This window comes from Ammospiza nelsoni, chromosome 5 (assembly GCF_027579445.1).
Source record: "Ammospiza nelsoni isolate bAmmNel1 chromosome 5, bAmmNel1.pri, whole genome shotgun sequence".
Classification (NCBI taxonomy): domain Eukaryota; kingdom Metazoa; phylum Chordata; class Aves; order Passeriformes; family Passerellidae; genus Ammospiza; species Ammospiza nelsoni.
Genome location: NC_080637.1, coordinates 44,894,120 through 44,917,327, shown reverse-complemented (window position 1 = coordinate 44,917,327; position 23,208 = coordinate 44,894,120). Strand labels below are relative to the sequence as shown.

The 23,208-nt window shown below is 48.1% G+C and overlaps 1 protein-coding gene across 2 annotated transcripts in view; it reads left to right on the top strand.

Moving 5' to 3' along the window:
* Positions 1-1,675: 1,675 nt before the first annotated feature.
* NTN4 (netrin 4) overlaps positions 1,676-23,208 on the top strand; it is a 47,779-nt gene continuing 26,246 nt past the window's right edge. Inside the window, exons 1-3 of one of the 2 annotated variants that reach the window (XM_059472494.1) lie at positions 1,676-1,746; positions 5,204-5,733; positions 22,541-22,819. In XM_059472494.1, the coding sequence (XP_059328477.1) occupies positions 1,680-1,746; positions 5,204-5,733; positions 22,541-22,819 (876 nt within the window). In that variant the 5' untranslated portion in view covers positions 1,676-1,679. Of the gene's footprint in view, positions 1,747-2,385; positions 2,576-5,203; positions 5,734-22,540; positions 22,820-23,208 lie in introns of those variants that run through there. The other variant, XM_059472495.1, reaches the window with a different exon arrangement.

Sequence of the window (23,208 nt, the reverse complement as noted above, 5' to 3'; positions counted from 1 at the left end):
TTTCTGCCCTATCAAGAAAACTACTCCTGCTGCTTATGGACCTCAACCTCTGCTCCCGATGCCAAATGGGTTGACACAGCAGTGTGAGCTCTTGCACAGCTCCACCCAGACCTATCACCCTACAGCAGACTTATCACCTGGCACTGTCAACATAGAAGGAGCTATGAGTTATGAGTTGCAATGGAGATAAATTCCCCACCTGTGGCTTGTACTTTTCATTTCCCAGTCCTGCAGAATGTGACTGCTGCAACCTGTCTGTAACAGCACAAACCCTGTGTGGTTCCTTGGCAGTACATCACCTTTTTGAAGATGCAAGGCAGAAAGCCCCTGGAACATCCTTTACCTCTGTGGTCACTGCTATAAGGAGGCTCAGATGTGTGGGAACATCCCACACCATGACAGTCAGGCTGCAGGAAAAGCCCCTGAGTAGCTCACAAGTAGCCATGGGGACTCAACAGGTGCCTGGGCACTAGAAGTCCCTGTCTAGATGCTCTCACCTGGGGGATAGAGAAAATGACAGTGGCAAGGTAAGCAAAATGCTTCCCTGTGTCATGTAACTGAAAGATGGCAAAGATCAACCTTCCTCTACCTTTTAAGGTAAAGACTTAGAGATAACACTGTCCAGTCAGATGATTGCGCACTAAATACTTTTCAGTGAGCATTTAGGTGATGATATAATCCTAGCAGCTCAAAATGTGTGTTTGAAATGCATTACAGGAGGCACCGTGGTAGTCTTAAGACGCTGTTATGCTGGTTTTTAAAACAGAATTGTTCTTAAGTTGTCCAAGTTCAAAGTGCAGAGAATGACATATTTGTAGCATTTTGTAGCTCTTGCAACATGCTCACCTCACAGATTAGATTCAGGTGAGTAAAAAAAATTACTGCTCAGAAGTGCTCCACCCTTGCTCTCTTAATAGTCCTTCACTGACACCTAAAAAGGTAATGGTCTGGTGGGGAGCAGTGGATGTAACTGTGCCTTTTCCTACTTACAGAGCCCAAAACTGCTGTTGCAGTGTGGTGACCGGTGCTATCGAACCCATCAACCTTATGGGAGCTAAGCCAGAGATTGCCAATTCCCAGGAAGGAAGGGAAAACCTCTCACGTTCACATGGTTCCATGGCTCAGTTACCAGAAAAGCCGATTAAACAAGTAACGCCTTCAAAGTTGAGCTGCGCAGGGTTACTTGTGGTAAATTAAGTCCCTCGTTAGAAACCGGGCCGGGCCGAAGGAAGGCTTTGCAGCTTCACTTCCACCCTCTGTGCCTCGACAGCACGCCCGGGCTCGGAAGCCGTAGCCTCCGGGCACTGGCGAGGGGTAGCCGGCTGTCCCGGGGGATCGCGGATCCCTCTCTCTGCCTGCGGTGTGCGTGCGCGTGCGGACGGGCGCTCTCCGCTGCAGTACCGCGCCCGGCCGCGCACCGGCAACAGCCCCCCGCGGCGGGCGGCCCCGGCGGGCGGGCGGGAGGGCCGGGCTGCGGGGCGGGGCCGGGGCGGTGCGCGGGCGCTGCGCGGCGGGCGGCGGGCGGCGCGGGGCGGCGCGGTGCGCGGCGGGCGGGCGGCGGTGCCGCGCGGGGCGCTGATGCCGCGCGGGGCCGGTCGCGCCGCGGGGCGGCGGGGCGCGCAGGGCGGGCGGCCACGGGGCGCTCGGCCATGGGGCGCTCGGCCATGGGGCGCTCGGCCATGGGGCGCGGGATGCGGCTGGCGCTGCTGCTGCTGCTGCTGCTGGGCGCCGCCGCCGCCGCTGCAGGTGGGTCGTGACCGGCCGCGCTCGGCGCTCTCCGTCCTCCGCGGGCATGCGAGGTAGATGCGCGCCGCGTGTGCGTGTGCGGGAACGCGCGTGTGCTGGAGCGTCCGCGCCCGTGTGCGCGGGTGTGCGCACGCACGGGGAACCGTACGGGCGTGCGCGCACCGTGCTCACAGTGCGGTCTCTGTCCGCACGTGTCCGCACACACGCACATACACGCGTATGCATATGTGCGCGCAGGCCGGGTGCGCGTGTGCCCGCACATGCGGTGCGTGTCGGTGCGCGGCGTGCGCGGGTGGCTGTGGAAGGGCAGGGGCCGGGATGCGCGTCCCCCCCGCGCCCCGCGCCGCAGACAAAGAGGGGTCCGGCCGTACCGCGCTGTGCTGCGCGGGGCCGCCTCTGCCCGCGGAGCCGCCGGCGGGGCCGGGTGGGCTCGGGCCGGGGCTTCGGGGGATGCCGCGGAGCGCTGCGGGTGGCAGCGGCGGGGCGCTGCGGGCTCCGCAGGCGCTTTGGGCGGCGGTGCCCCGAGCCGTCGGGGTGCGGAGGAGCGCGGGCAGGCTTTCCAAAGCCCCTTCCCGCAGCGTAAACACTTCGCGCTCAGAGCTGCCCGCAGCGGGGTCCCGCAGCACACACACTCGGGCATAAACAGTTTGCGTAACGCTTCCTCGGCCGGGTGCAAGCCGAGTGCCAAATTTCTTTTTTAAAAAGAAGAAAAAAACTGATGGGAAACAAACATTTAATGAGGCACAAGATATAAACGAAACATCGCAAGGCATGTGTTGCTAAAATGCTTAAGCAGGAAGCATATGATTTTCCATGGATGTTTTCCCAGGTGAGTCATGGTACTTGCTGCACGCTCTTACTCATCACTGAAGATCCCAGCCCGGTGGCATGTACAGTAGATATAATGGGAAGATTTAGTTGGGCAGATGCATTAAGTGAAATAGAGAAAAGCACCTTTCTCAGTGCTGTGGCAGACCAGTTGTGAACTTGTGACTGCCAGCATAGAAACCTCTGCTCTCAGTTTGTCCTTTTACTGAATCCCTGTGGCAGCCAGTGTTACACTAGAAAGCCGTCACTTTTCATAACACGAAGTGCTCTGCATCAGTCATGCAACTCTTTTCCAATTCAAGTGAAAACAAACACCCTTTCAAAGGGGGTTTCCTCTCCCCCCTTTCTGCCTCTGGAACCCACGACTGTCTGCCAGCAGCATTTCTCAAACCCTGCTGAAGCCAAGGTCCCTTGCCCCAGATCTCATCCCGGCTGAGGAAGGGACCCTCAATGCCTGGCCCCAAGACAACTGCAGTCAGTGACCGTGCATGACCAGGGCTGGAGCATACCCCGAGCTGGGAGCAATCAAATGCTCTCAGGTCCCGGGGTCTGACATGGGATTTTGTAGCCAACCCCTCCCAGCTGGGCTCAGGCAGAGCCTTGTCCCTGCCCTGGGGCCATCTATGACAGCCCTACAACCAACTGCAGTCGCAGATAAACCTCCCATTGACCAGGTCCTCCTCCGCTGCATTCCTGGAGGCAGCAGCCTGGTGTGCTAAAAACAAAAGGACCTGATGAACACAAACAGTAATCTCAACCTGTCTGATGAGGCTGACTGAGCCCTGCTCTTCCTACCACTTCCCAAATCTGTTTTGCAATCCCACAAGTGAGGGAACCGAAGTAAATGTTCATCTATTTGTGTAGCAGCCAACTGCTCTGCGTTACACGTAAGCCAAAGAATCCAGGAAAGCAGCCAAAGACATAAATTAGGCCAACTACTGGCTGGCCTAACTGATAATATGATAATAGCACTTAACTTACCTATCCCACAGGAGAGCTACGTGGGTTAGTTAATGTTTATACAATGCTTTGAAAAGGATGTTCAGGAGTTGTAGGTGATATTACATTGACCTTACAGTTCTATTTGTTTACTTCTCTGGAGCAAATGTGTCCTGCACAGTAACTGTAGGTCATCTCCAACACAGCTTTACCAGCACACTGTAGGAAGCTAACTTGACTGAGCAATTTCCCAAGACTGCTCACCCAGGGAAATTCAGAGACTGGCTTCAGAATTGCCTTGTACTGGGTGCACAGCAAGCAGTGCTCCACAGCTGTTCTGAGGAAATGCTATAGAAAACCCATATAGAACGTTTGTGGTAAAAATGGTTTTTATCCAGAGTGCTTCTTGAAGAGTGGGAGAAATGGGGGATTCTGTCAGGCTTGGAAGGCTTAGCACTGCTAGTGCATAACATAGCTTAATTGCAGCTATGACACTGTAGGCAAAAGCTGAATAAACCCCAGATAAAGGATTTATTGGATGCTAAACTGAAATGACCTTCAGATATAACAAAAATGCCAAGAAGAAGACATTAATTGGTGCACAAAGCTGACTGTGTATGACTGGCCTGGTGATAAAGAAGACATTATGCACCTCAGATGCTTTGACCTCCACACATCCAAGTCAACAGATTTTTTTTTATATATTAAACAATTCCCCAAATACCGCTTTGACCTACTCTGAAAGTAATTAACAAAATGTTGGAGAGCCCCTAATCAAGCATTGCTGCACCAAGAGTTACATTGATTATATGTGAGAGTTACATAGGTTTCATGGTGATTTTATTTTTCTTTGACTCTATAACTGTGGATTTTAAAATTGACAGGACTTCCAGAAAAGCTTGAACAAAAACCACAGAGCCTCAGCTGTGTGGCAGCTTGCCAGCATAATTTCAACCAAAACTTTTTTTTCTTCCATTTACACTCACCAGCAACAGCCTTTCCAAACTTATGCCATGCTACAATTAAACACTGGTGTCAGCAGCACTTTCTGGTGGTGGGAAAACTTGGGGTGGGGATGGAGAGGTGGGAAAGGGGGTGAAGACTTGAGGTTCTTGCTGGCAGGTGATATTCTTGTGGGCTCTCACAGCCCGACCCCTGATGTGCTGCACAGTGGGCTGGGTTGTAGCAGTGCAGGCAGTCTCCTGGCCTGGTGGCAGCATGCTGCCTTGCCGGCAGCTTGCCTTTCCTCTGCTTTTCTCCACTTCCCCGGGGCCACCTGGATCCCTTTGGAGGCCTTGGGGCAAGGGTAGCCTGGCCCTGAAGCCTCGGCCCTGCTCTGGTGCCCGGGGCCGGGAGGGCAGGCCGTACTCATCTCTCACCCTATCTGCTGCCTGCTCTGCATCTCTTGATAGGCAGGCATCTCCCCAAGTGCAGGGAAACCCTGAAAGGTTTTGGGGTGGCTTTTTAACCTTTTTTAGGCGAAATGAGCTCCACAGAGGGGAGAGCTGAGCAGCAGCGCCACACTGTCCCACAGCCCTGCTCGGGCTCGGTGGGTACCCGCGGCACACGGTGTCGGTGTCGGTGTCGGCGGGGGCGGCATCCCGCTAGCGGGACGTGTCCGCTCTGACGGGGTGCGGTGCTCCAGCTCAGGAGCCGCCTGCAGCCCCGCTCTCTTTCTGCCCCTCCGCAGGTCTGCGCGGCGTGGCGGCGGCGAGCAGTCCCTGCGACAAGGCCTGCAACCCTCGGATGGGCAACCTGGCGCACGGGCGGGCGCTGCGCACCCAGACGTCCTGCGGCCGCCGCCACGCCGAGCCCTTCTGCAGCTACAGCGAGGACTCGGAGCGGCGCTGCCGCCGGCCCCGGTGCGGCCGCTGCAGCGGGGCCCAGGCCGGGCTGGCGCACCCGCCCACCGCCATGGCCGACTCGCCTTTCCGCCTGCCCCGCACCTGGTGGCAGGCGGCCCACGATGCCCTCCGTGAGACCATCCGCCTGGACCTGGAGGCCGCCTTCTACTTCACTCACCTGATCATGGTCTTCAAGTCGCCCAGGCCAGCTGCCATGGTGCTGGAGCGCTCCCAGGACTTCGGCAAGACGTGGAAGCCTTACAAATACTTTGCTGCTAACTGCTCGGCCACCTTCGGGCTGGAGGATGACGTGAGGCAGAGAGGAGCCATTTGCACTTCCAGATATTCGAGCCCCTTCCCCTGCACTGGAGGAGAGGTAAGTGTGCCAGGGAGAGCCTCTACTCCAGCCCCTTTCTCCCTGCAATCTCTGCACCCGTGTTTACGCTTCATATTTCACTATATTTCACCGGCATCTCCTGTCATTTCCCAAGGTGAATTAACGTAATTCACTCCTAGGTGATGCGGGCACCACCCTTCCTCTTGCTTTGCTGTGTTCGCAGTCCCTCTCTTTTCAAACCAATTCCTTTCCTTTCACCTGGCGAACCCCGCTACACAAGTGCAGCCTGGGCATGTGCTGCTGATTCCTCAGGAGTGCCAAAGGGAGCGCCACTCTGGACAGCTTTCTCCAGACCTTGCAGGCGTGTGGTTTTAAGGTGATGCAAATCAGTCTCACCAAAATGCAACTACCTTAAAATTAACAATCACCAGATTGACTTCTAATAGTGTCTGCCTTCACTGAGAAGCAGGCATGTAACCAAAGTATCTACTCACCTCGCACCGAAGTATGGTTCCCATAAACCAGGTTAGCCAGGTAACTTAAAAACTAATACCTTGTCTTTTTTCCTGTGCACACTTATGTGAAAAGAACTTGGAAAAAAAAGGAAGAAAAACATCAGATTTGCTAAGAAGAAAATTATACGTGAAAGTCGGACGATTTTCATTATCAGAAACAGCAGATAACGAGTGATGCATTTGTAGGCGCTACCAATAATTCTCTTACCAGTGTGCCATTCCATCCCCCGGTGCTGGGGAGATCCCCTGGGAGCCGCGGCCGTGGGATTGCCCTCCTGTGTCCCCCCACTCGCGGGGACGCATCCCCGGTCACCAGCCCTGCACTCTGCTCCCTCTAGTGGCCCAATTTAATGAACTTGCCTGAAAGCTTAATCAAATTTACAATTTCCGTCTGGCCTAATACAGAGAAAGGATAAAATCGGACAGGTGAATCAGGAGATCGCTTATTTCATTGCACTTTCTGCTAAGAACTGGTTTTGAGGTAAAAGCCTGATCCTTGGAGACCAGCATTCATGTTGAGAAAAATCATGTGTTCAAACCCCTTTGCAGTCACTTGTGGTCACCTCTAGCCATGCTCTGACTAGGAAGTCACTCTCTGCACTCTCTGGGAGCTGTTTTTTCACTAAAGTGCATCTGTTAGCTGTGTCCCAGGAGGCAGCCAATGTCTTGCTCTGGGAGAAGCTATTCCATGCCCTCATCAGCTGAGAAACAAGGATCTCCAGACCTGTCAGACAGAATCCAGAGTGACTATTCCATTACATTTTAAATCAAATGGTGAGAGAAAAGTGCTACCTTTTTTTTCTTGCCACCCTTTGCTTGTGCCCCCAAAAAGCTGCCTAAACTTCCTTTCAGAGTGCAATATATGAAGGGGCTTAGGAGAAAGGTGGGAAAAGACTTTTCAGCATGGCCTTTTCTGATAGACCAAGGGGCAACAGTTTTATACTGAAATTGATTTAGATTGGACATAAGACATTTTTTGATTATGAGGGTCATGAGGCACTGAAACAGGTTGCTCAGAGAAGCTGAGAATGGCTCATCCCAGGAAGTGTTCAAGGCCAGGTTGGGTGGGGCTTTGAGCGACCTGATCTACTGAAATATGTCTCTACCCATGTCTCTACCATCTTTGAAGGTCTTTTCCCAGACAAACAATTCTGTGGCTCTGAATCAGAGCTGACTACGAAGTAAGACCCACAAAAGGAAGGATGTATGTTCACCACTGGGAATTTCTCAGGCCCTCAGTACTTGTGCCAGCCTCTGTGTCCCACTGAATCATGAAGTTATGCTAGCCTGTGATGGAAGGCATGGAGAAATCCACAGCTCTTAGGCCAGTCAGTGGGACTTCTCTTGGACAAGAAACCCGGGGCATTTTACAAGGCAGTATTTGCCCCACTGGTACTGGTCCCCTGTTGCACTTTTCATTGTGGTCACTGCATACCAGGATGGTGCTGTCCCTGCGCACCGGATGGGACCTGTGCCTGGAGAGAGCCTGCACAAATCCTGACCTCAAGCTAGCTCCTCTCTGGGCTGGTGCAATCTGGGGACAGCAGAATCAAGGTCTTGTGTATAGAAACCAGTGCCTATCTGAAGAAGAAAAGTAACTTGGTGCTCTTTGGTGCATCTGCATTAGCATGTTGCAAAGAGAGGCTGCATACTGAGCTTGCTCCTGTGGGACCTCTTCTTTTGGCATGGCTTTAGTCTGTGTTATTGCAAAGAAGCTATAAAAGTCAAGAGCATTTAATTGTTCTAAGTTTTAAACAAATACTCCATCCAAAGGGCTGGAGCTTGGAAGATTTTACTCACATGGTACACTTCAGTTTCCTGCACTTGAACACCACTTTTTACCTGCAAAGTAATAGCAGCAGCTCTCCAGATGGCAAGCCTGCATGCTTAGCAAATATCACATTTAATTTATTACAGTGTGCTGCATTCCAGCAATTACTAGTAGCTGCCAATAGCAACATGTATCTGACCTAAAGAAACATCAGAATTTTGTGTTCTGTTTGGAGTTATGTTGTGCTTTACTCCCACTTTGGTAGCACCTAATTTCAGACATATGGAAACAGTAATTTCACTTGAAACAGTGGTTTTAAATATGCAGTCATCCAAAATGTCCATGTCTGAAGGGTATTACTCCTTACTCTGAAGGGTATTACTCATCTTCTTTAAAGCACAACTACAAATTCTGTGAGGGCCACTGGGTTTCTTTTTTAACTTTTTAGATTTTTTTTTAAAACTGGTATGTAACAGCTGTAACCTGTGATCCAAGCCATGTGTCGCACTGTCTGAGTGCTGCTTTCTCACACTTCAGACATTTCAACACCACATGTGCATTTCTGGGCACTGCATTAAGGGCTTGCAGGATTTTGCAGGATGTTGGGGTCTCTCTGCATGGTGCTGGCAGCTCACTCACTGCTGTCTGTCCTCTTGGATGAGCAGTTTGGCTCAGGTGAGGCCTCAGGTGGTGGTGACTCACCCCAGATATCACTGAGTTTGGCACAGAGACAGCAGCTTGTTGGGCTGGTGGTTTCTGGTTTTACCCTCTGTAAAGAACAGGCAGTGCTGATCCACCTGCATTTCTGCTCACTGTTACAGTACCTGCAAGCCCCAGTTCAAGGTAGCAGTGTGCAGAACCCCACAGTACTCAGGGGCTTTGGGCCTTTTTTCAATGTATCACCCATCTTAATTTGGGTCAAAGGTGTATTTGCCTCACTTTCTCTTAAAAAGAAAGATCATACTTTATGCATTCTGCCCTCATCATCATGAGTCATTCCTCAGATGCCTACTTCAACTCTTATGACAAAAACCGTCCCTCATCAGAATTTGCCATGATGTTGATCTTGAGGCGATTTATGGTAGTGTAGAAAACAAGCTGCCAGGTCTCTGGGTTAATTTCAAAGACCCAGCTCTCAGAAATGCTGAAATGGCTCTGGGAGATGCCTTTCATCCTTCTGTAGCAGTGTGACTCTGGGCTTGCCCACACAGTGGTGGCACTGGGGTGCTGGAGAGCTCTGGAAGAGTGATGCTTTTGGAAGGCTCCAGTCACCTCAGCTGGGTGCCACCTCAGCGCTGGGAACCAGAGAGGTAATTGTGTCACACACCATGTGTGGCACTTGGATGGTCTATTGATGGGTAGAATCATCTCATCAGGGGCTTGGTAGGTCCCTGCTCTTCTTTGCTGCCTGTCCCTAATGCTGCAAGTCCACCAGACCTGGTTATCTCTGATGTGGATGTGGCTCCAGCCTGAGGCAGGCAAGAGATGGAGGATCAATAGGCCAGGGGTGGGATTAGTAAGGAAAGGACAAATCTGGGCAGAACTGCCAAGCAAAGAGGTTGAAGGCTGTACTGATGTCAGGAACACTGCACTAAAATGCCCTGGGTTTGGTCTAAATAGTTTCCTTGGTGAAAGTAAACCTGTGTTCACAGGTCAGCATGTGCCCAGAGACCGCAGGGGCTCTGTTGAGCTGAGCCCCATGCCAGGGCAGCCTGGCTGCAGTCTGACCCCATGCAAGCAAGAACCACTGTTTCAACAACCAGCAAAGTGGTCAGTGATTTCTCTGCAGGTGTACAGAAGCCAAACAAACCAACTGAGCCTCTCCTCAGTAGGCAACAGGAAAGGAGGCAGATGGTGGGTGCCCACCTCCTGCCCTGGCATCCAACCTTGGTACAGCCAGCCTGGGTTTCCAGCAAGCTTCAAGCCTCTGCCAACTTTGAGGAGTTGGATGTGCAACATTGTGAAGGAGACACATTCACATGTCAGGGAATAATATCAAATCAGCTGCATGCAGAGAGGTCATTATAGACTTCCCCTATGCTTAATACAGTGAATTAATTGTTTCACAACAGCAGTTTGTTAAGCATAGGCAGAAACCTCTAAATGTTAACCTTGTATCACCAGTGTTTTAAGAGAAAGGCTGTGGCCAAGTTTTAGCCTGAATAATACAAAAATGCTACAAGTGCTGAGTATTTTCGTTGTTTTTCAGGGTGTAACCCTTCAGCCACATTATTGCAAGGGAAATCAGAGCTGGATCCACCAGCCAAACATAATCTGATCTAAGTAAACAAGATGCAGAAATAAACTCTTTCAGGTTCATGCTCAGACAGGAATACTAATTTTACTAGTATGCAAAAAAGGCTATCTTCCCTCCCATAGTTCAGATTATATTAATATTTCCTTTTCAACACACTAATCTTAAAATTATCCTTGGCTAGGGATCACTGTTGAGGGCTCAAGGGGCCCTTAGCAGATGTTAATTCTTTAACTGTGAGTGAGAGTGACTGTCCACTCTGCAATGCAATTATCTCATTCACTTTACATTCCCATCTGTGGTCAATTCAGATTAGCTCGCCTGAGTGTCCCCATTTAGACAAGCTCCAGGATAAAAGGGTTTACTGAAGCAGAGTCTCCTTGACAAGATTTTAGTAAATTAGTAACTTATTTTAGTGTTCATCTATTCAGAATACTGCTAATAAATCACTTGGAGACCTCAACTATTGTTGCTATTTGCTATTTATAGAAGAGGCATATTTGCAGTTTGATTATATTCCAGCAACAAATTCCAACATGCTTTTAACTTTTGAAACATCACATTGCCACTGTTTTGCTGTGGGATGCGTGTCTTACTGAGCATTTTATTGATCTTGTGCCTTCCCTAGCAGAAAATCCTTCATATGTTCTGCCTTTCTGTTACTGCATGCAGCCTGCCTCTCTTCCTTGAGGATTTGGACACCAGTCCTACTGGTTTTACCTGAAATTAGCTGTGTAGAGCAGAATTAAAATGTGTATTTCTACTCAGAAGTCTGACCAGGACAGTGAGTGGTTGTAACACTCGCTGCTGAAACAAATAGGAGTTAAAGATGGTCAGTAATTTTTATATTTGAGTCCTACTTTTGGGTTGTAGAAACTTCGGGCTTTTTTCCCTTTTTGGCCCGGATAAGCTTGGCTTTCAAGTTTATCATTGTTGTCCCTAACTAAAGCTACATTTTAATTGTGCTGAGGTCCTTCAAGGGTCTTGTGGGTAACAGGAGATTTGAGTTCAGTTACTTGCAGGACTCCACAAAGAACCCGGGCAAATATGCAAGAATTACCTCAAAACAGCCTGGGATGTCAACCCATTAGAGGGCTGCAAGCATCTTTTTTAATTGTCCTGTGCCACTGACATCTGCACAGAGAGAAATCAGAGGACCAAACTGATGAGCAGGAAAGAGGAATCCTGGCAGGCATTCAGAAGTGCTCAGGATGTGTGAGGACATAGCTAGCTAGGGATGTATGTTTTCAAGTCCCATCTTTACACTTTGTAGAAGTGCACTTTGTAGGAAAAATACCTCTTTAAGAGTGTCTTCCTCATCATCCTATCATTGGAAAAACACAAATTGTTGGGCTCTGTTCAGAAATGCCATGTGCAAAATTCCATGTTCAGCTAGGCGTGGTTGGGGGGTGGCCAAATCCTGTCCAGCTCTTTGCATTGTATCACTAAATCTAGGAAGACATGGGAACTGTTGTTTCATAAGCACAAGAATAATGATTCGTAGGGGAGTAGTTAATGAGATGAAGTAAATGAGGCTAGGCTGGAGTCAATAAAATTATATAGGAGCCTAGAAATCTCAGTCTGTGGCAGCTGGCAGTAGCTGCACACTAGCAGGACACCATCTCACACCAGCCTCCTTGCTGGTGAAGTGCATCCCTTGGTTTGGTCCTCAGGCTTTCCTTCCTGCCGAGAAGCCCATCTTCCCAAGCACTGTGGGGGGTTTCCAAGCTGGTGCAAGTTTCCAGCAGTGGAGGATGGGAGATTTTCTCTTTAAGTAATGGTGCAGGAAGAAGTGAATCAAGGGAAAAGGAGAAACTTTAGCTTAGCTTTCACCTAGTTGTGACAATCCCTCCCACTCTCCCACAGGCCATTCTAGAGGAGTGACATGTCTCCTTATGAGGCCTCCTGGCTGCTCAGCATCTCTGAAGGACAAGGGCATGTGAAGAGCAAGATGCTTCTCCAACCTGCCCCATGATCCTCTGCATGATTTGTCCCATTACAAGTAGCCCATAGGATCGTCTCCTTTCCTTCCTGGATTTCCCAGTGCTCTGGCACTTAGAGGTTGGCCCTCTGCTTGGCCAGCTCTTGAAATGCAGCCACCTCTGGGATGGAGCATAGCCAGTGTTTAACAGTGCATATCACAGTCCCCCATTTGGAGCAGCAAGTTTCTAACAACTGCTTCTGGATCAACCTCCAATTATGGCTAAAACAAATTATTCTTTGGAGGGAGTTTGACCAGTCTGTGAAAGGGGGGATATTGTAGGCTGCCAACAGCAGGAGGGAATGGGTCCCAGGGCTCCAGGAGACCCTTTCCAAACTTCTTATGAAGGATGTGAAGAGCACTGTACCCACATGAAACAAGAGGAGTTTGGGTAGGCAGAATTTAATTCTCTAAATTGGCATCTGGCCTTGCTAGCGGGACTATTGCTTCCCCTGAGAAAAGTGCCACGGGATTTTAACAGTGCCTCCGGAGCCTCTCTTCAGGCACTGCACCCCACTGCTTCATTTCACAGCTCATTTTTGGCATGAAGAGAAGGCAAGCTCACTTATTCAGCTCCTAGTTCTCTGGCTAGAGAGTAGGACTGCCATGTTTCTCATTGGGATTCCTGGATGCAGCTGGTTACATGGGAAGCGTGTAACCTAAAGCAGTGTATTGACATGTCTCAGAAGTTTTGGATCAAAAGCTCATTTGAGATTAATTGCCATGCAACAGTAGGTGTCAGTGTGAGATACCCACTCTAACAACATTCAAAATCCTACACAAATGGTAAAGTTCTCAAATTCTCCATGGATAACATTTTACAGGAAGAAAAGAAGTTAATGTCCAGAACCCAGTTTACTCGATGTATATGCTGTGAGTTGTTTACCACCAGTCTCTCTGCAGCATCCCTCATTCCAGTAATCGAAATCTATAGCTATGGCTTGAAAGAGGGCTGCTGCTCCTTGTGACCTTTTTGACAGTGTGCAGTTACATATAATTCCAACAAGTGTTCTTTTTCCTAGAATTTAGTGTATCTCATGGTAGTTCAAGCAGACAGTCCTATAGATACAAAGCCTTTTCATTATAAACAAGAGCAGTTGAAAAATATTCATGGAATTATGTTATTCTTAGGCTGAAAGAAAATCCCCTTGATCCTCAGTACCACTGCAGTTGCTGACACACTAACCTGCTGCCTTTCAGGCTTTTGCAGTGGTGTGTTGTGCTCAGAAGTCCTTAAAGAGGTTATTCTGCAGCTCTGGGGAGCGAGCCAGCTTTTCTTACAGCCCTGCCAATGAAGAAGCAAGTCCAGTCCTTTGTCTGGCTCTTTGGAGGTAGCTCCAGGTTTTTTTTGGTCCTCCATATGCACAACAGGTACTGCTCGCCAGCCAAGGCTGAGAACATAAATCTTTTATGGGGATGAGGAAAGGAGGGGAATTGCTGGAGGGATGAGTATTTAAATACCATCTTTCTTGCTGATGGGTCAAAGGACTTCATACCATCAGCTGAGATGTGCACGTTCATTTTCCTGGCTGGGCTAGCACAGCCTTTACTTTAGAAATGATGATTCTAGAGATGAGAAAAAGGCAATAATTGTTTTCCTTGATAGCCCATAGCCGATGATATCATGCATCTGGAGGGTTCTGTGAGCCAAGAAACTGAGTGTTTCTATCTGTTTGATGAGCAAAAGTAGTGGTTAAGCAAAATGGAGCCATTGTGGAATAAATGGTGAATTATTGGAGAAGCACTATTAACCGGAGATGAAGAAATCCAAGAGGATTGAGCTGTAGTGAGATTTTCCTGATAAGAACATTACTTTTGTGATCATTGACTGCATGAGGACAGGAATGACCTAGCAGTGTTTCATTTTCATCTAATGAAATTGTGTAGTTGAATGTTGAAGAACAGCTGGGAAGATGGCTCTCATCTGGCTGATTATTGCCAGAGATTTCAAGGATCCTGGAGAAATCCCAAGGGTCTTCCCTAGCTCTCCTTGTGTCTTTTCCAGCCCTCACTGGTCAGCTGCTGCATGAGAGTTGGAACTTTTCCTGGAGAGCTTCTCACTTCTGAGAATGACTGAATACTTTGAGATTCCCAAAAGACAAAAGTTACCTTGGTATAAATTAATTTGGGAGGGATGATTATTTGAAATAGTTGTATTTTTGTCCTGAAGTCTCTGTAAGATTGCATAAATTTTGGATTGTAAGGCAAGGGATTATTTGCCTTGATTTATGTGCTATAAAAGACTGCAGAAGGACTGGAGGCATGGGCCAAATGCTGTCTTATGTCAAATTATATGAAGGAGCCTTGTTAAAGCTGCTGCCATTTCTCCAGCATCTCGGGGAGCTCAGGGACCGCTGGTGGTGCTACACAGTGGCTTACTGTCATGGTTGCCTGGGGATGTTGATCAAGTGCCAAATACTGTGGCCTGCAAGATTCCAATGCTCACTGTGATTTTAGTGTCTTTGATGGTCTCCTCTCTGCAGTGGCAAGGCAGGTTTTCCAATTTCTGTTGCTGTTTCACCTCATCCAGGTGATGCTGAAGTGCACACCATGGGGGCAGTCTGACCTCTCCACAAGCAAAAGAGGCTCTTCTTTCCAGCAGTCCACTTGGTCTGACAGGCAGAAAAACAAAGTGTTTTAGAGGAGCTGGTGGATAATACCTGCCCAGCTTAGGCTGATGAACTTTTCACGCCATGTGATTTATTTGCAGCATCTGCCAAAAGCTAATGTGTCCTTTTTTAGCCTAGAGTCATTGCAATGAACATAGCACAGAGATACACATTGGTTTCTCTCCTAAAATCTTGTTGCTCAGTGTGGTAATATATGAAATAAATCTGTTTTGTCAGTAGGAGGTACCAGCTTTGTGGCCCTATCGGCCTTCTTCACAGGGGTACTAATCCAACAGGCTTAAATTTGTGAAGCAATGAGATTGTTTTCTTAAAGCTTTCAAGAGATTAACATTTAAGGTGTATCTCCAAAAGGTGGTTGAAGTTAGACAGTGGTTTCAGAGGTTTTTAGAGTGGACTGATGGGCAGGGAAATGGATACACAGGCAGTGCAATGGCACAGGGCCCATTTCTGTAGCAAAATATTCCTCTGCAGACACAGCTGTGCCCTCCAGGAAGAGCCAAGGAGAGCCTGGCAGACTGTGACCACACTGATGCAGAAAATCCCAGAAACTAAAATACTGACCAGCAGGGTAAATGCCAGCATAGAGCTGCACCCTGAATGCTGAAAGTGGGAGACAAAAGCAGCTGCCTTCAGAGTATGTGTCTCTCAGAAGGTGTAGGAAGGCAGAGAATCTGCTGGCTGCCTGCACTAGCTCTGGTGTTTAAACTGTGCATCTGACAGCAGGTGTGCCTGAGCTGCTCCTGCTGAGGGAGCCCTGGTAAACCAGGCAGCTCCTGTGTCTGAGGCTTCCCACTGTAAAAAAACCAAAAAAAAAAAAACCCAAAAAAAAAAACCAAAAAAAAAAAAAAAAAAAAAAAAAAAAAAAAAAAAAAAAAAAACAAAAACAACACAACATTCTCAAAGGTGTCAGGGCAAGAGTAGGACTGTCCATGTTCCCTAAAGGTACCAAATCAGATTCATTGCTGCAGCTTGGGTCTTGCTGCATGGCACAGCAAACCTTCAAAGTCAAGCCATCCTCATATGAGCAGTAAGACAGTCTCACATCAGTCTTCCCTGCACTGTTATGGTGTGAGAAGTTTAATTACTCTTTCCTGGGAAGGCACAGGGGACAAGCACAGAACAGTCTCAGCTCCAAGGTTCCTCTGCAGCACGAAGGTCACTGAGCAGGGGTGTGGGAAAGAGGTGTGAGAACACTCTCTTTGAAGGGGGAGCACCTCACTGGCATTGTGTTTCTGCAGCTAAATTTACATCCAGCTCCATCAGTCAGGCCTTTGTGGTTATGATGAGCTTATTGCTTCTAGCACATTTCTTGTGTGGAAGTTGAAAGCAGACAGTGTGGCAGATTGACAGTTGGCACACATATTGCATCATTATAATATTTTTAGTTACCCATTTCTACAAATAAAATTGCTCCCTGGGATCTTTCCATAATGTTTACCAAGAGAATTGACTACTTATAACTTTTACATCTAGTGAGCAGGAGAGTGCCACAATACAATTTCCCTACTGAGCTTCTCTGAACAAGAGCAGCCAAGGCTGAAAGCAGTTGCCACCTTTTGGCAGTGCCTTCAGGAGAGTTCCTGGGCTGGTGGATAGCTGGGCTGGCTGGAGGGAGGTGCAGGGGCCAGGGTGCAGGCAGGCAGTGGCTGGGGGATGGCAGAGATGTACCATGAGTGGATAGAGCATGGACTACCTCAGCTTGTGCCATCGTTTGAAGTGAAAGCCAAGGCCTGTGAGCACAAGCAGATGTGCGGCAATGCTGGGCACACAGCTGGGAATCCCAGGGCCCGGATGTCAGAGGTAAGGGCTCACTTTCACCTCAGCCCCAGCACCAGGCAAGTACTGTCTAACCTCAGTTCTTGTCGTGCTTGAGGGAAATTTTTCAAGAGGCAAAGGGCTGAGGTCCTGGATGTGCTGGCAGAGCTCCACCACTGCATTTACTGCCCACATTTTCAGAACCTTGTCCAGGCACTAAATAAATCAGATCACTTCCAGTGACGTGGAGATTCCACAGGGCCCCAGGATACAGACCAATTAAACACATTTATTTAGTGCCTGCATACCAAGAGTCACTGCAGACTCCTAGTGCACACCTTAACTTTTCTGTCAAACACTTACTTGGACATAATCCACCCTTTTGTAAAGTGGTGCACATCCCTCATTTCTTTTGCTGTATATCTGGATAAGACAACAAACTTTGCATTCTTTTTATTCATAATTTTTTTTTTCATTTGTTCCTGTAAAATGCATTGAAAGGGATAAATCTACCAGCAAAAATCAAATAAGCCAATACTGAATTTATCTAATGCCCCTGAGCTAATTACATGAATCACTAATATGGATGGTCATTGTTGTAATTATAGATATATTTTCATGCATTCAGGTCAGACAATACAGGGTAGAGTTCATCAGTCTCTTTTGGAAAGAAACCACACATCACTTCATGCAATGTTACCACCATGGTTTTCACTTAAAACCAAGTAAAAATGTGGTTATGTTTTTAATATTTGTTTATTGCTTTTATTTTTGCCATAGTCCTGTTTGTTGGCTTGTTCCCATGTGTATATGCTTCTTGAGTCTTCTATCCATTTGTCTTCTCTCCATTCTTTATCCATTCCTGGCTGAGGGCAGGCTCTCAGTTGGAGGTGGGAGCATGGCATCTCTGGCCAGGTGCAGGGACCCAGGGAAAGGCACATGCACAGCAGCTGCAAGACTGTGCAAGCCTCTGTAACTGTGCCTGTTTCTGAAGGTCTATGAGGAAGAAATTTTGTGGATCACCCAAATCTCTTCAATGTCCCTGGCATTTGTATCCCACAGGGTTCCATTCCATTGCTCTGGACACTTGCATCTTGATAGAAGTCCAGGCCCTTGCAGCTGCATTCAGTGGAGGTGGGCCCATGACTCATTGAGAAACCTTTGCTCCTGGCAAGTCTCTCATTGGTTTTGTTGACTTCCTCGGGCAACTTTGACTTCACAGTTTATTTTGTTGCTGTCAAAATCATTCATTTGCATTTTCCTTCCCACTGTGGAGATATATATAAATATGTCCTTTTATTGCCTCTCACACATAAACATATTAGGGTACTTCTTGCAAAGGGACTTTATGTATTTATATATCAATGTCATTGTGGTGCAAGTGGTTACTTGAGTGCACCACATCCATGACTGCTGCTTTATTTATATTCAGGGCTACATTGCTGCAGGAGGAGCTCAGGCTTCTTCTGCCACTAGAACTTGTGAAATAATCAACAGAGCAAGAATTGCTCATGACAGCCCATGAGGAAATTGAAAACCTGTGGAAATTTATTAGAGGCTGTCTATGTAATGATGTGACCAAACTGCAGACAGCTGCAATGGTCTGGCTGAAGAGCAAAGTATTTTTACTCCATGGCATGTGCAAGGTACTGTGGGACAGCTTAGCCACTCCTGTTCCCTTGGAGTGGAGTGGGCTTCCCTTGGGATTGGAGTGGGCTCCCTCCTGCCACCAACATGCGTCGCACTAAGGGGGTCAGGTGAACCCAACCCTCTTGAGGCACAGCAGTGACATTCCTCTATCAGACACCACAGACTTCAGCTCCTATTTGGCTGTGTAGAGAGACTACCACCATGCCAAAAAATCTCTGTGCATCTTTTAAATCACTCCTCGATGTTGCTTCATGCAAAGGTTACTTTTATAGGACATGGGAGCCAACTGCATCATGCCACATCTCACAGAAGGAACATTACCCCAAGGACTAGATATTTTGTTTCTTAGCAGTTCTATTTGCCTCCTGGTTTGTGACATGAGTTATTGGTAGATACTTAATTTTAAGTGGAAGCTGAGATAAAGATTCAGTTCCTGGGACTGTATTTAAGAAGAATCCCAAATATCATGAGATTTTTGGTGAGCTAGCAACACTGGGAACAAAAACATCTTTCTGATAGGATATAATATGGATGTAAAGCACAGAAATGCTGGGGTGCTTCAATGTATTACTTGTGACTTGTTTTACAAAATATAATATTTTAATTAGTGCATACATTTCAGAGCTACTGGTGTAAAGATCAGGGGCTCCCTCACTTTGCTATCATAGGTGGGGCTATCATACTGCATAAGTCACATTGTCTGCTGAGTGTTGAGATGCCAGGTTTTGATGTTTTGATAGAAGGCCTTGTACACAGAGATGGAGACTTGAGTGGGAAAGACAGAAGCCTGGTCACCCTGGGGTGCTTACTGTTGAGGCTTGCTGCCTGCAGAGTGTCTGGGGACCACTGCCCAACAGAGTCCTGGCTGGACAGTGGCACTAGGGAGACAATGGGCTTGTAAAACCACATCATCAGATGCACACACATGTTGACAAAGTGTTCTTTTCCATTTTTCCTACACACTTCCTCTACACTGCTAAAAACTGAATTATATTTTGGTTGAGGAGATTGCTGTAGCTGGGAGTTGCCAGAAGAACCAGAGGTGTGAAAACCTGATCAAGTCTGCTGTGCAAACCGTAGTTCATTAGCAAAGAGGATGCTGAAACCCTGTGCCCATCCTATTGATGGGGCAATTGCATGGAAAAGCCCAAGAAGAGGTAAAAGCAGGAAATCTGGCACTGCCTGTGTGTGGATTTGTGATTGGGCTGCTGGAAAGCACAGGGGTGTAGACCCATGATAGCTGTGTAAGAGCACTGTGGCCTCAGTGATGTGCAGACTCCTGAGACCAGCTGGGATAAATTAGTGATGTTAATGATTGAGCAGGAAAATCTTGCTGGGAAACACATCCTTATCCTTATTATGCAGTGTCTGAGGGCTTGTAGAATCCCAGCTGAGTCTGTTGTGTCAGAGCAGAAAATTGCTGTCTGTATGATGCCCTACATATTATAATGACCAGTTAGTACTTCATTCCATCAGGGCTGCTGGGGGCTGGGATGGAGGCATGGGGATGTTTGCTGTGCTGGCAGCACTGACACCAGGCTCACTCTGTTCCTACACTGCAGGGCACAGTGTAGCTCCCCAGGCCAGGGCTGCTGGGCACAGCCAGAGCAGCACAGGACAGCCAGGGGGGAGCAGCTGGGAGCCTGCACCCCTTGGGAATTACAGATGGAGTTCATGTTTAGCATCACTGTTTTCATGTAGCCATAAAAAGAAATGTTTGTAGCATTTTAGGGTCTGAGCAGGAATACTGGCTCCATTGAAATCAGCAGCACAACTCCCCCTGAATTCCACACAGACAAGATTTAACTCTGTCAGTGCAGAGGCACTCAGGGTTATTGATTTCCTTGCTATGATTGTCTTTACTAGAACCACAAACATCAGTCACATGAATTAAACAGGGATAGATAAACAAGGAAAACTGAATACCTGAGAGGAAAGTATGCAGCTCCATCTAGCATAAATTGTTCCCATTTATATAGTTTCTCCCCTGTTCTCATCTGAATTAGGACAAACAAAGAATTCTCGGAGATGCAATTTATGTAATATCAAGAAACCCAAAATGCTAGTTTTACTGAAAGTTCTTGACCCAGCATTTTCTGTCATGTCCACTAAAAGGAAATCAATGTCTTCAGATTGGATTTTTCCCAAGGAATTTTCTTTCTGTATCTGAAAACATCTTGTGTTCACAAAACCACTAGCAAGTAAATGTGATCAGAATGGCATTGTTCTAAATTTGTGTAAATAACAAGCCTTGGGTTGAGGTGCAAGACTTGTTGTATTTGGGGTTCACTTGGGTTTCTATTGATATCTGGTTTATATTTTTATTTTAGGAAAGAAGAAAAAACTCAGTCTATCTCTGAAGGAGAGGGGAGAAAAGACCTCTTTTGAAACGTGTTACTGTTTATTAATAGCTGTCATTGGACTCAAAACTTCTGCTCAAGGAGCATGCTCACCAGCCTTGCCCTCTGACCACCTCTCCCAGTTGACCTTCTCCCTTACCTGTGTCTTTCTGGCAGAGGATGCTCAGACACCTTTGGGAGGGAGGGAGTGTTTGCAGGAGGGCAGTGCAGAACTGCAGCTATGATGTGTTTGCCAGCATGCAAGGCCCAGCTCCAGCACAGCCCAGCCGGGCTGTCCCCAGCATGCTGGTGGCAACTGTGCTTGGCGGGCTGGCAGGGCACACAAAAGCGTGCTGCCGCCGTCCAGCTCCAAAACAAGGCTAAATCTCCTTCCAGGCTGACACAAAGCTTCCTCTGGCTGGGTTCAGGCAGCCCTGGAGAAAAGCCAGGTCCCAGCCAGGAGCAGTGCCAGCAGTGGTGGGGCTGATGGAGGCAGCAGCTGGTAGGCAAAGCCTGCGGGCAGCCAGCTGGCAGCACTGTGGTCATTATTTCCAGGATCTGTGGATCCTGGTCAAATAAAAGGAAAGCCTTCATCAGCTAAAGCATATCAGCTGCCTTCTATGGAAGGAGGGGATTCAGGGGCAGGAGGCTGTGATCCCTGATAGCAACAGCAGCAAGTTGGTGCCTTGCCTCTCACTGGGCAGGAAACAATGGTTGCCTCCTTGCCGCCTGCAAGAGGCTGGCCAGCATTTTGGGTGGCATGAATAATTTCAGTGTGGCGGCACTGTAGTTTGAGGAGGTTTTAACTCACTGCTGGGAGTAGTGCATGGAGCCATTAGCTGCATCACACCCTCAAGCGCTCAAGTGATTTGATCAAATGTTGTTTATAATTATTGTAGTTCATCAAGCTGTCGGTGACTGTTCAGTGAAAAACTACTTAGCTATTCTGAAAGTGTCACTGTAAGTTGAATGTACCAATAGCGAAAATATATCAGAGATATGTTGTTTAATATCTGTGATAGTCATATAAAGTATATGCTCTTTCTGATTCCTCACTGCAGGCCGCTAGACCAAAAACTTTAAAATAAGCCTTTTCAAGAAAATTGGTTGTTTTTATCTAGTACTCTCAATATTCAGCTAAAGCCAATATTTACCTATTCAATCAGAGTGAAGTTAAAATAAAGAATGAATGATAAGTATTTGTTTAAACTTTGGAAGCCCCCTCTTTCCTTTCTTTCTTATCTCAGTTTTCTTGATTATCAACTTGCTGTCACTAATTGCCACACCTAATCACTTTTCCACTAGGAAGCAGCCTGGGACTGATAGGAACCAAATATTTGGAAATATGAGCTATATTGGTTAAAAAATACACCCATTCTGGGAGAGGGAATGTTAATGAAGAGTTCCTCACATGCACATCAACCAGCAAGGTGCTGGTTCCTTTGCTGGACCATGCCACGAGGCCAGGGCACCCACCTCTGATTTGAGTTAATGGCAAAATGTCACTTGACACCCATAAAGTCCTTACTTCTTGTGGAGAGGAATGTAAGGGATCATGGGGGCTCACCCTGTGCGCACTGATTTGGAGTGGATTTGCTGCTCCCACTCCTTATAGAGAGGGTAGAACATTATGAGAGCCTGGTGCACACTCCAGAGGATGCTGTCATTGCCATTTCACCCCATGGCCCACCCTGGGACTGGCTGACATCCTTCTTTCTGCTTCACCCACCGTGTTTCTCTGCCCAGGTGATATTCCCAGCCCTGGCACCACTGTGTTTCTCTGCCAGGTGATCTTCCCAGCCCTGTCACCGCTGTGTTTCTCTGTCAGGTGATATTCCCAGCCCTGTCACCGCTGTGTTTCTCTGCCAGGTGATATTCCCAGCCCTGGCACCGCTGTGTTTCTCTGCCAGGTGATATTCCCAGCCGTGTCACCGCTGTGTTTCTCTGCCAGGTGATATTCCGAGCGCTGTCGCCGCCCTACGCCGCGGAGGACCCGTACAGCGCGGAGGCCCAGGCGCAGCTGAAGATCACCAACCTGCGGGTGCGGCTGCTGCAGCGGCAGGGCTGTCCCTGCCTGGCGGCCAGCCCGGCCCCGCAGCCCCCGCCAGCCCTGCACTACGCCATCTACGACTTCATCGTCAAGGGCAGCTGCTTCTGCAACGGCCACGCCGACCACTGCATCCCTGTCGCTGGATTCAGGCCCACCAAAGCAGCTGGGGTTTTCCATGTGGTACGTCCATGCACCCAACAATGTCTCACAGCACAACACACTGCAGGAAAGCAGAATTTTGAAAACAGTAAGGGCCTGTATAGAATATGGTGTAGGTCCAAGTACGCAATATTTGACATTTGATGCCCTGAGCTCCAAGCACAGTGAGCAGAAGTGGTCTTTACAAAGGGGGTGGTCTCCATGTGGGGCTGAAGTGCTGAACTTCCTTTGTGTCTTGGTGTGGGACTCTCATCCTTTTCAAAGGTGCTCCGCAGTAGTTTATTTATTTCAGGTAAATCTTTAAAAATAATTAAATTGCTGACATCCATCTTTCCCCAAATGCTGACTTCCAATAACACAATATCTAAAGGATAAAAAATGCAGGGCATTTTGGTAACAAGGAAGGAGGA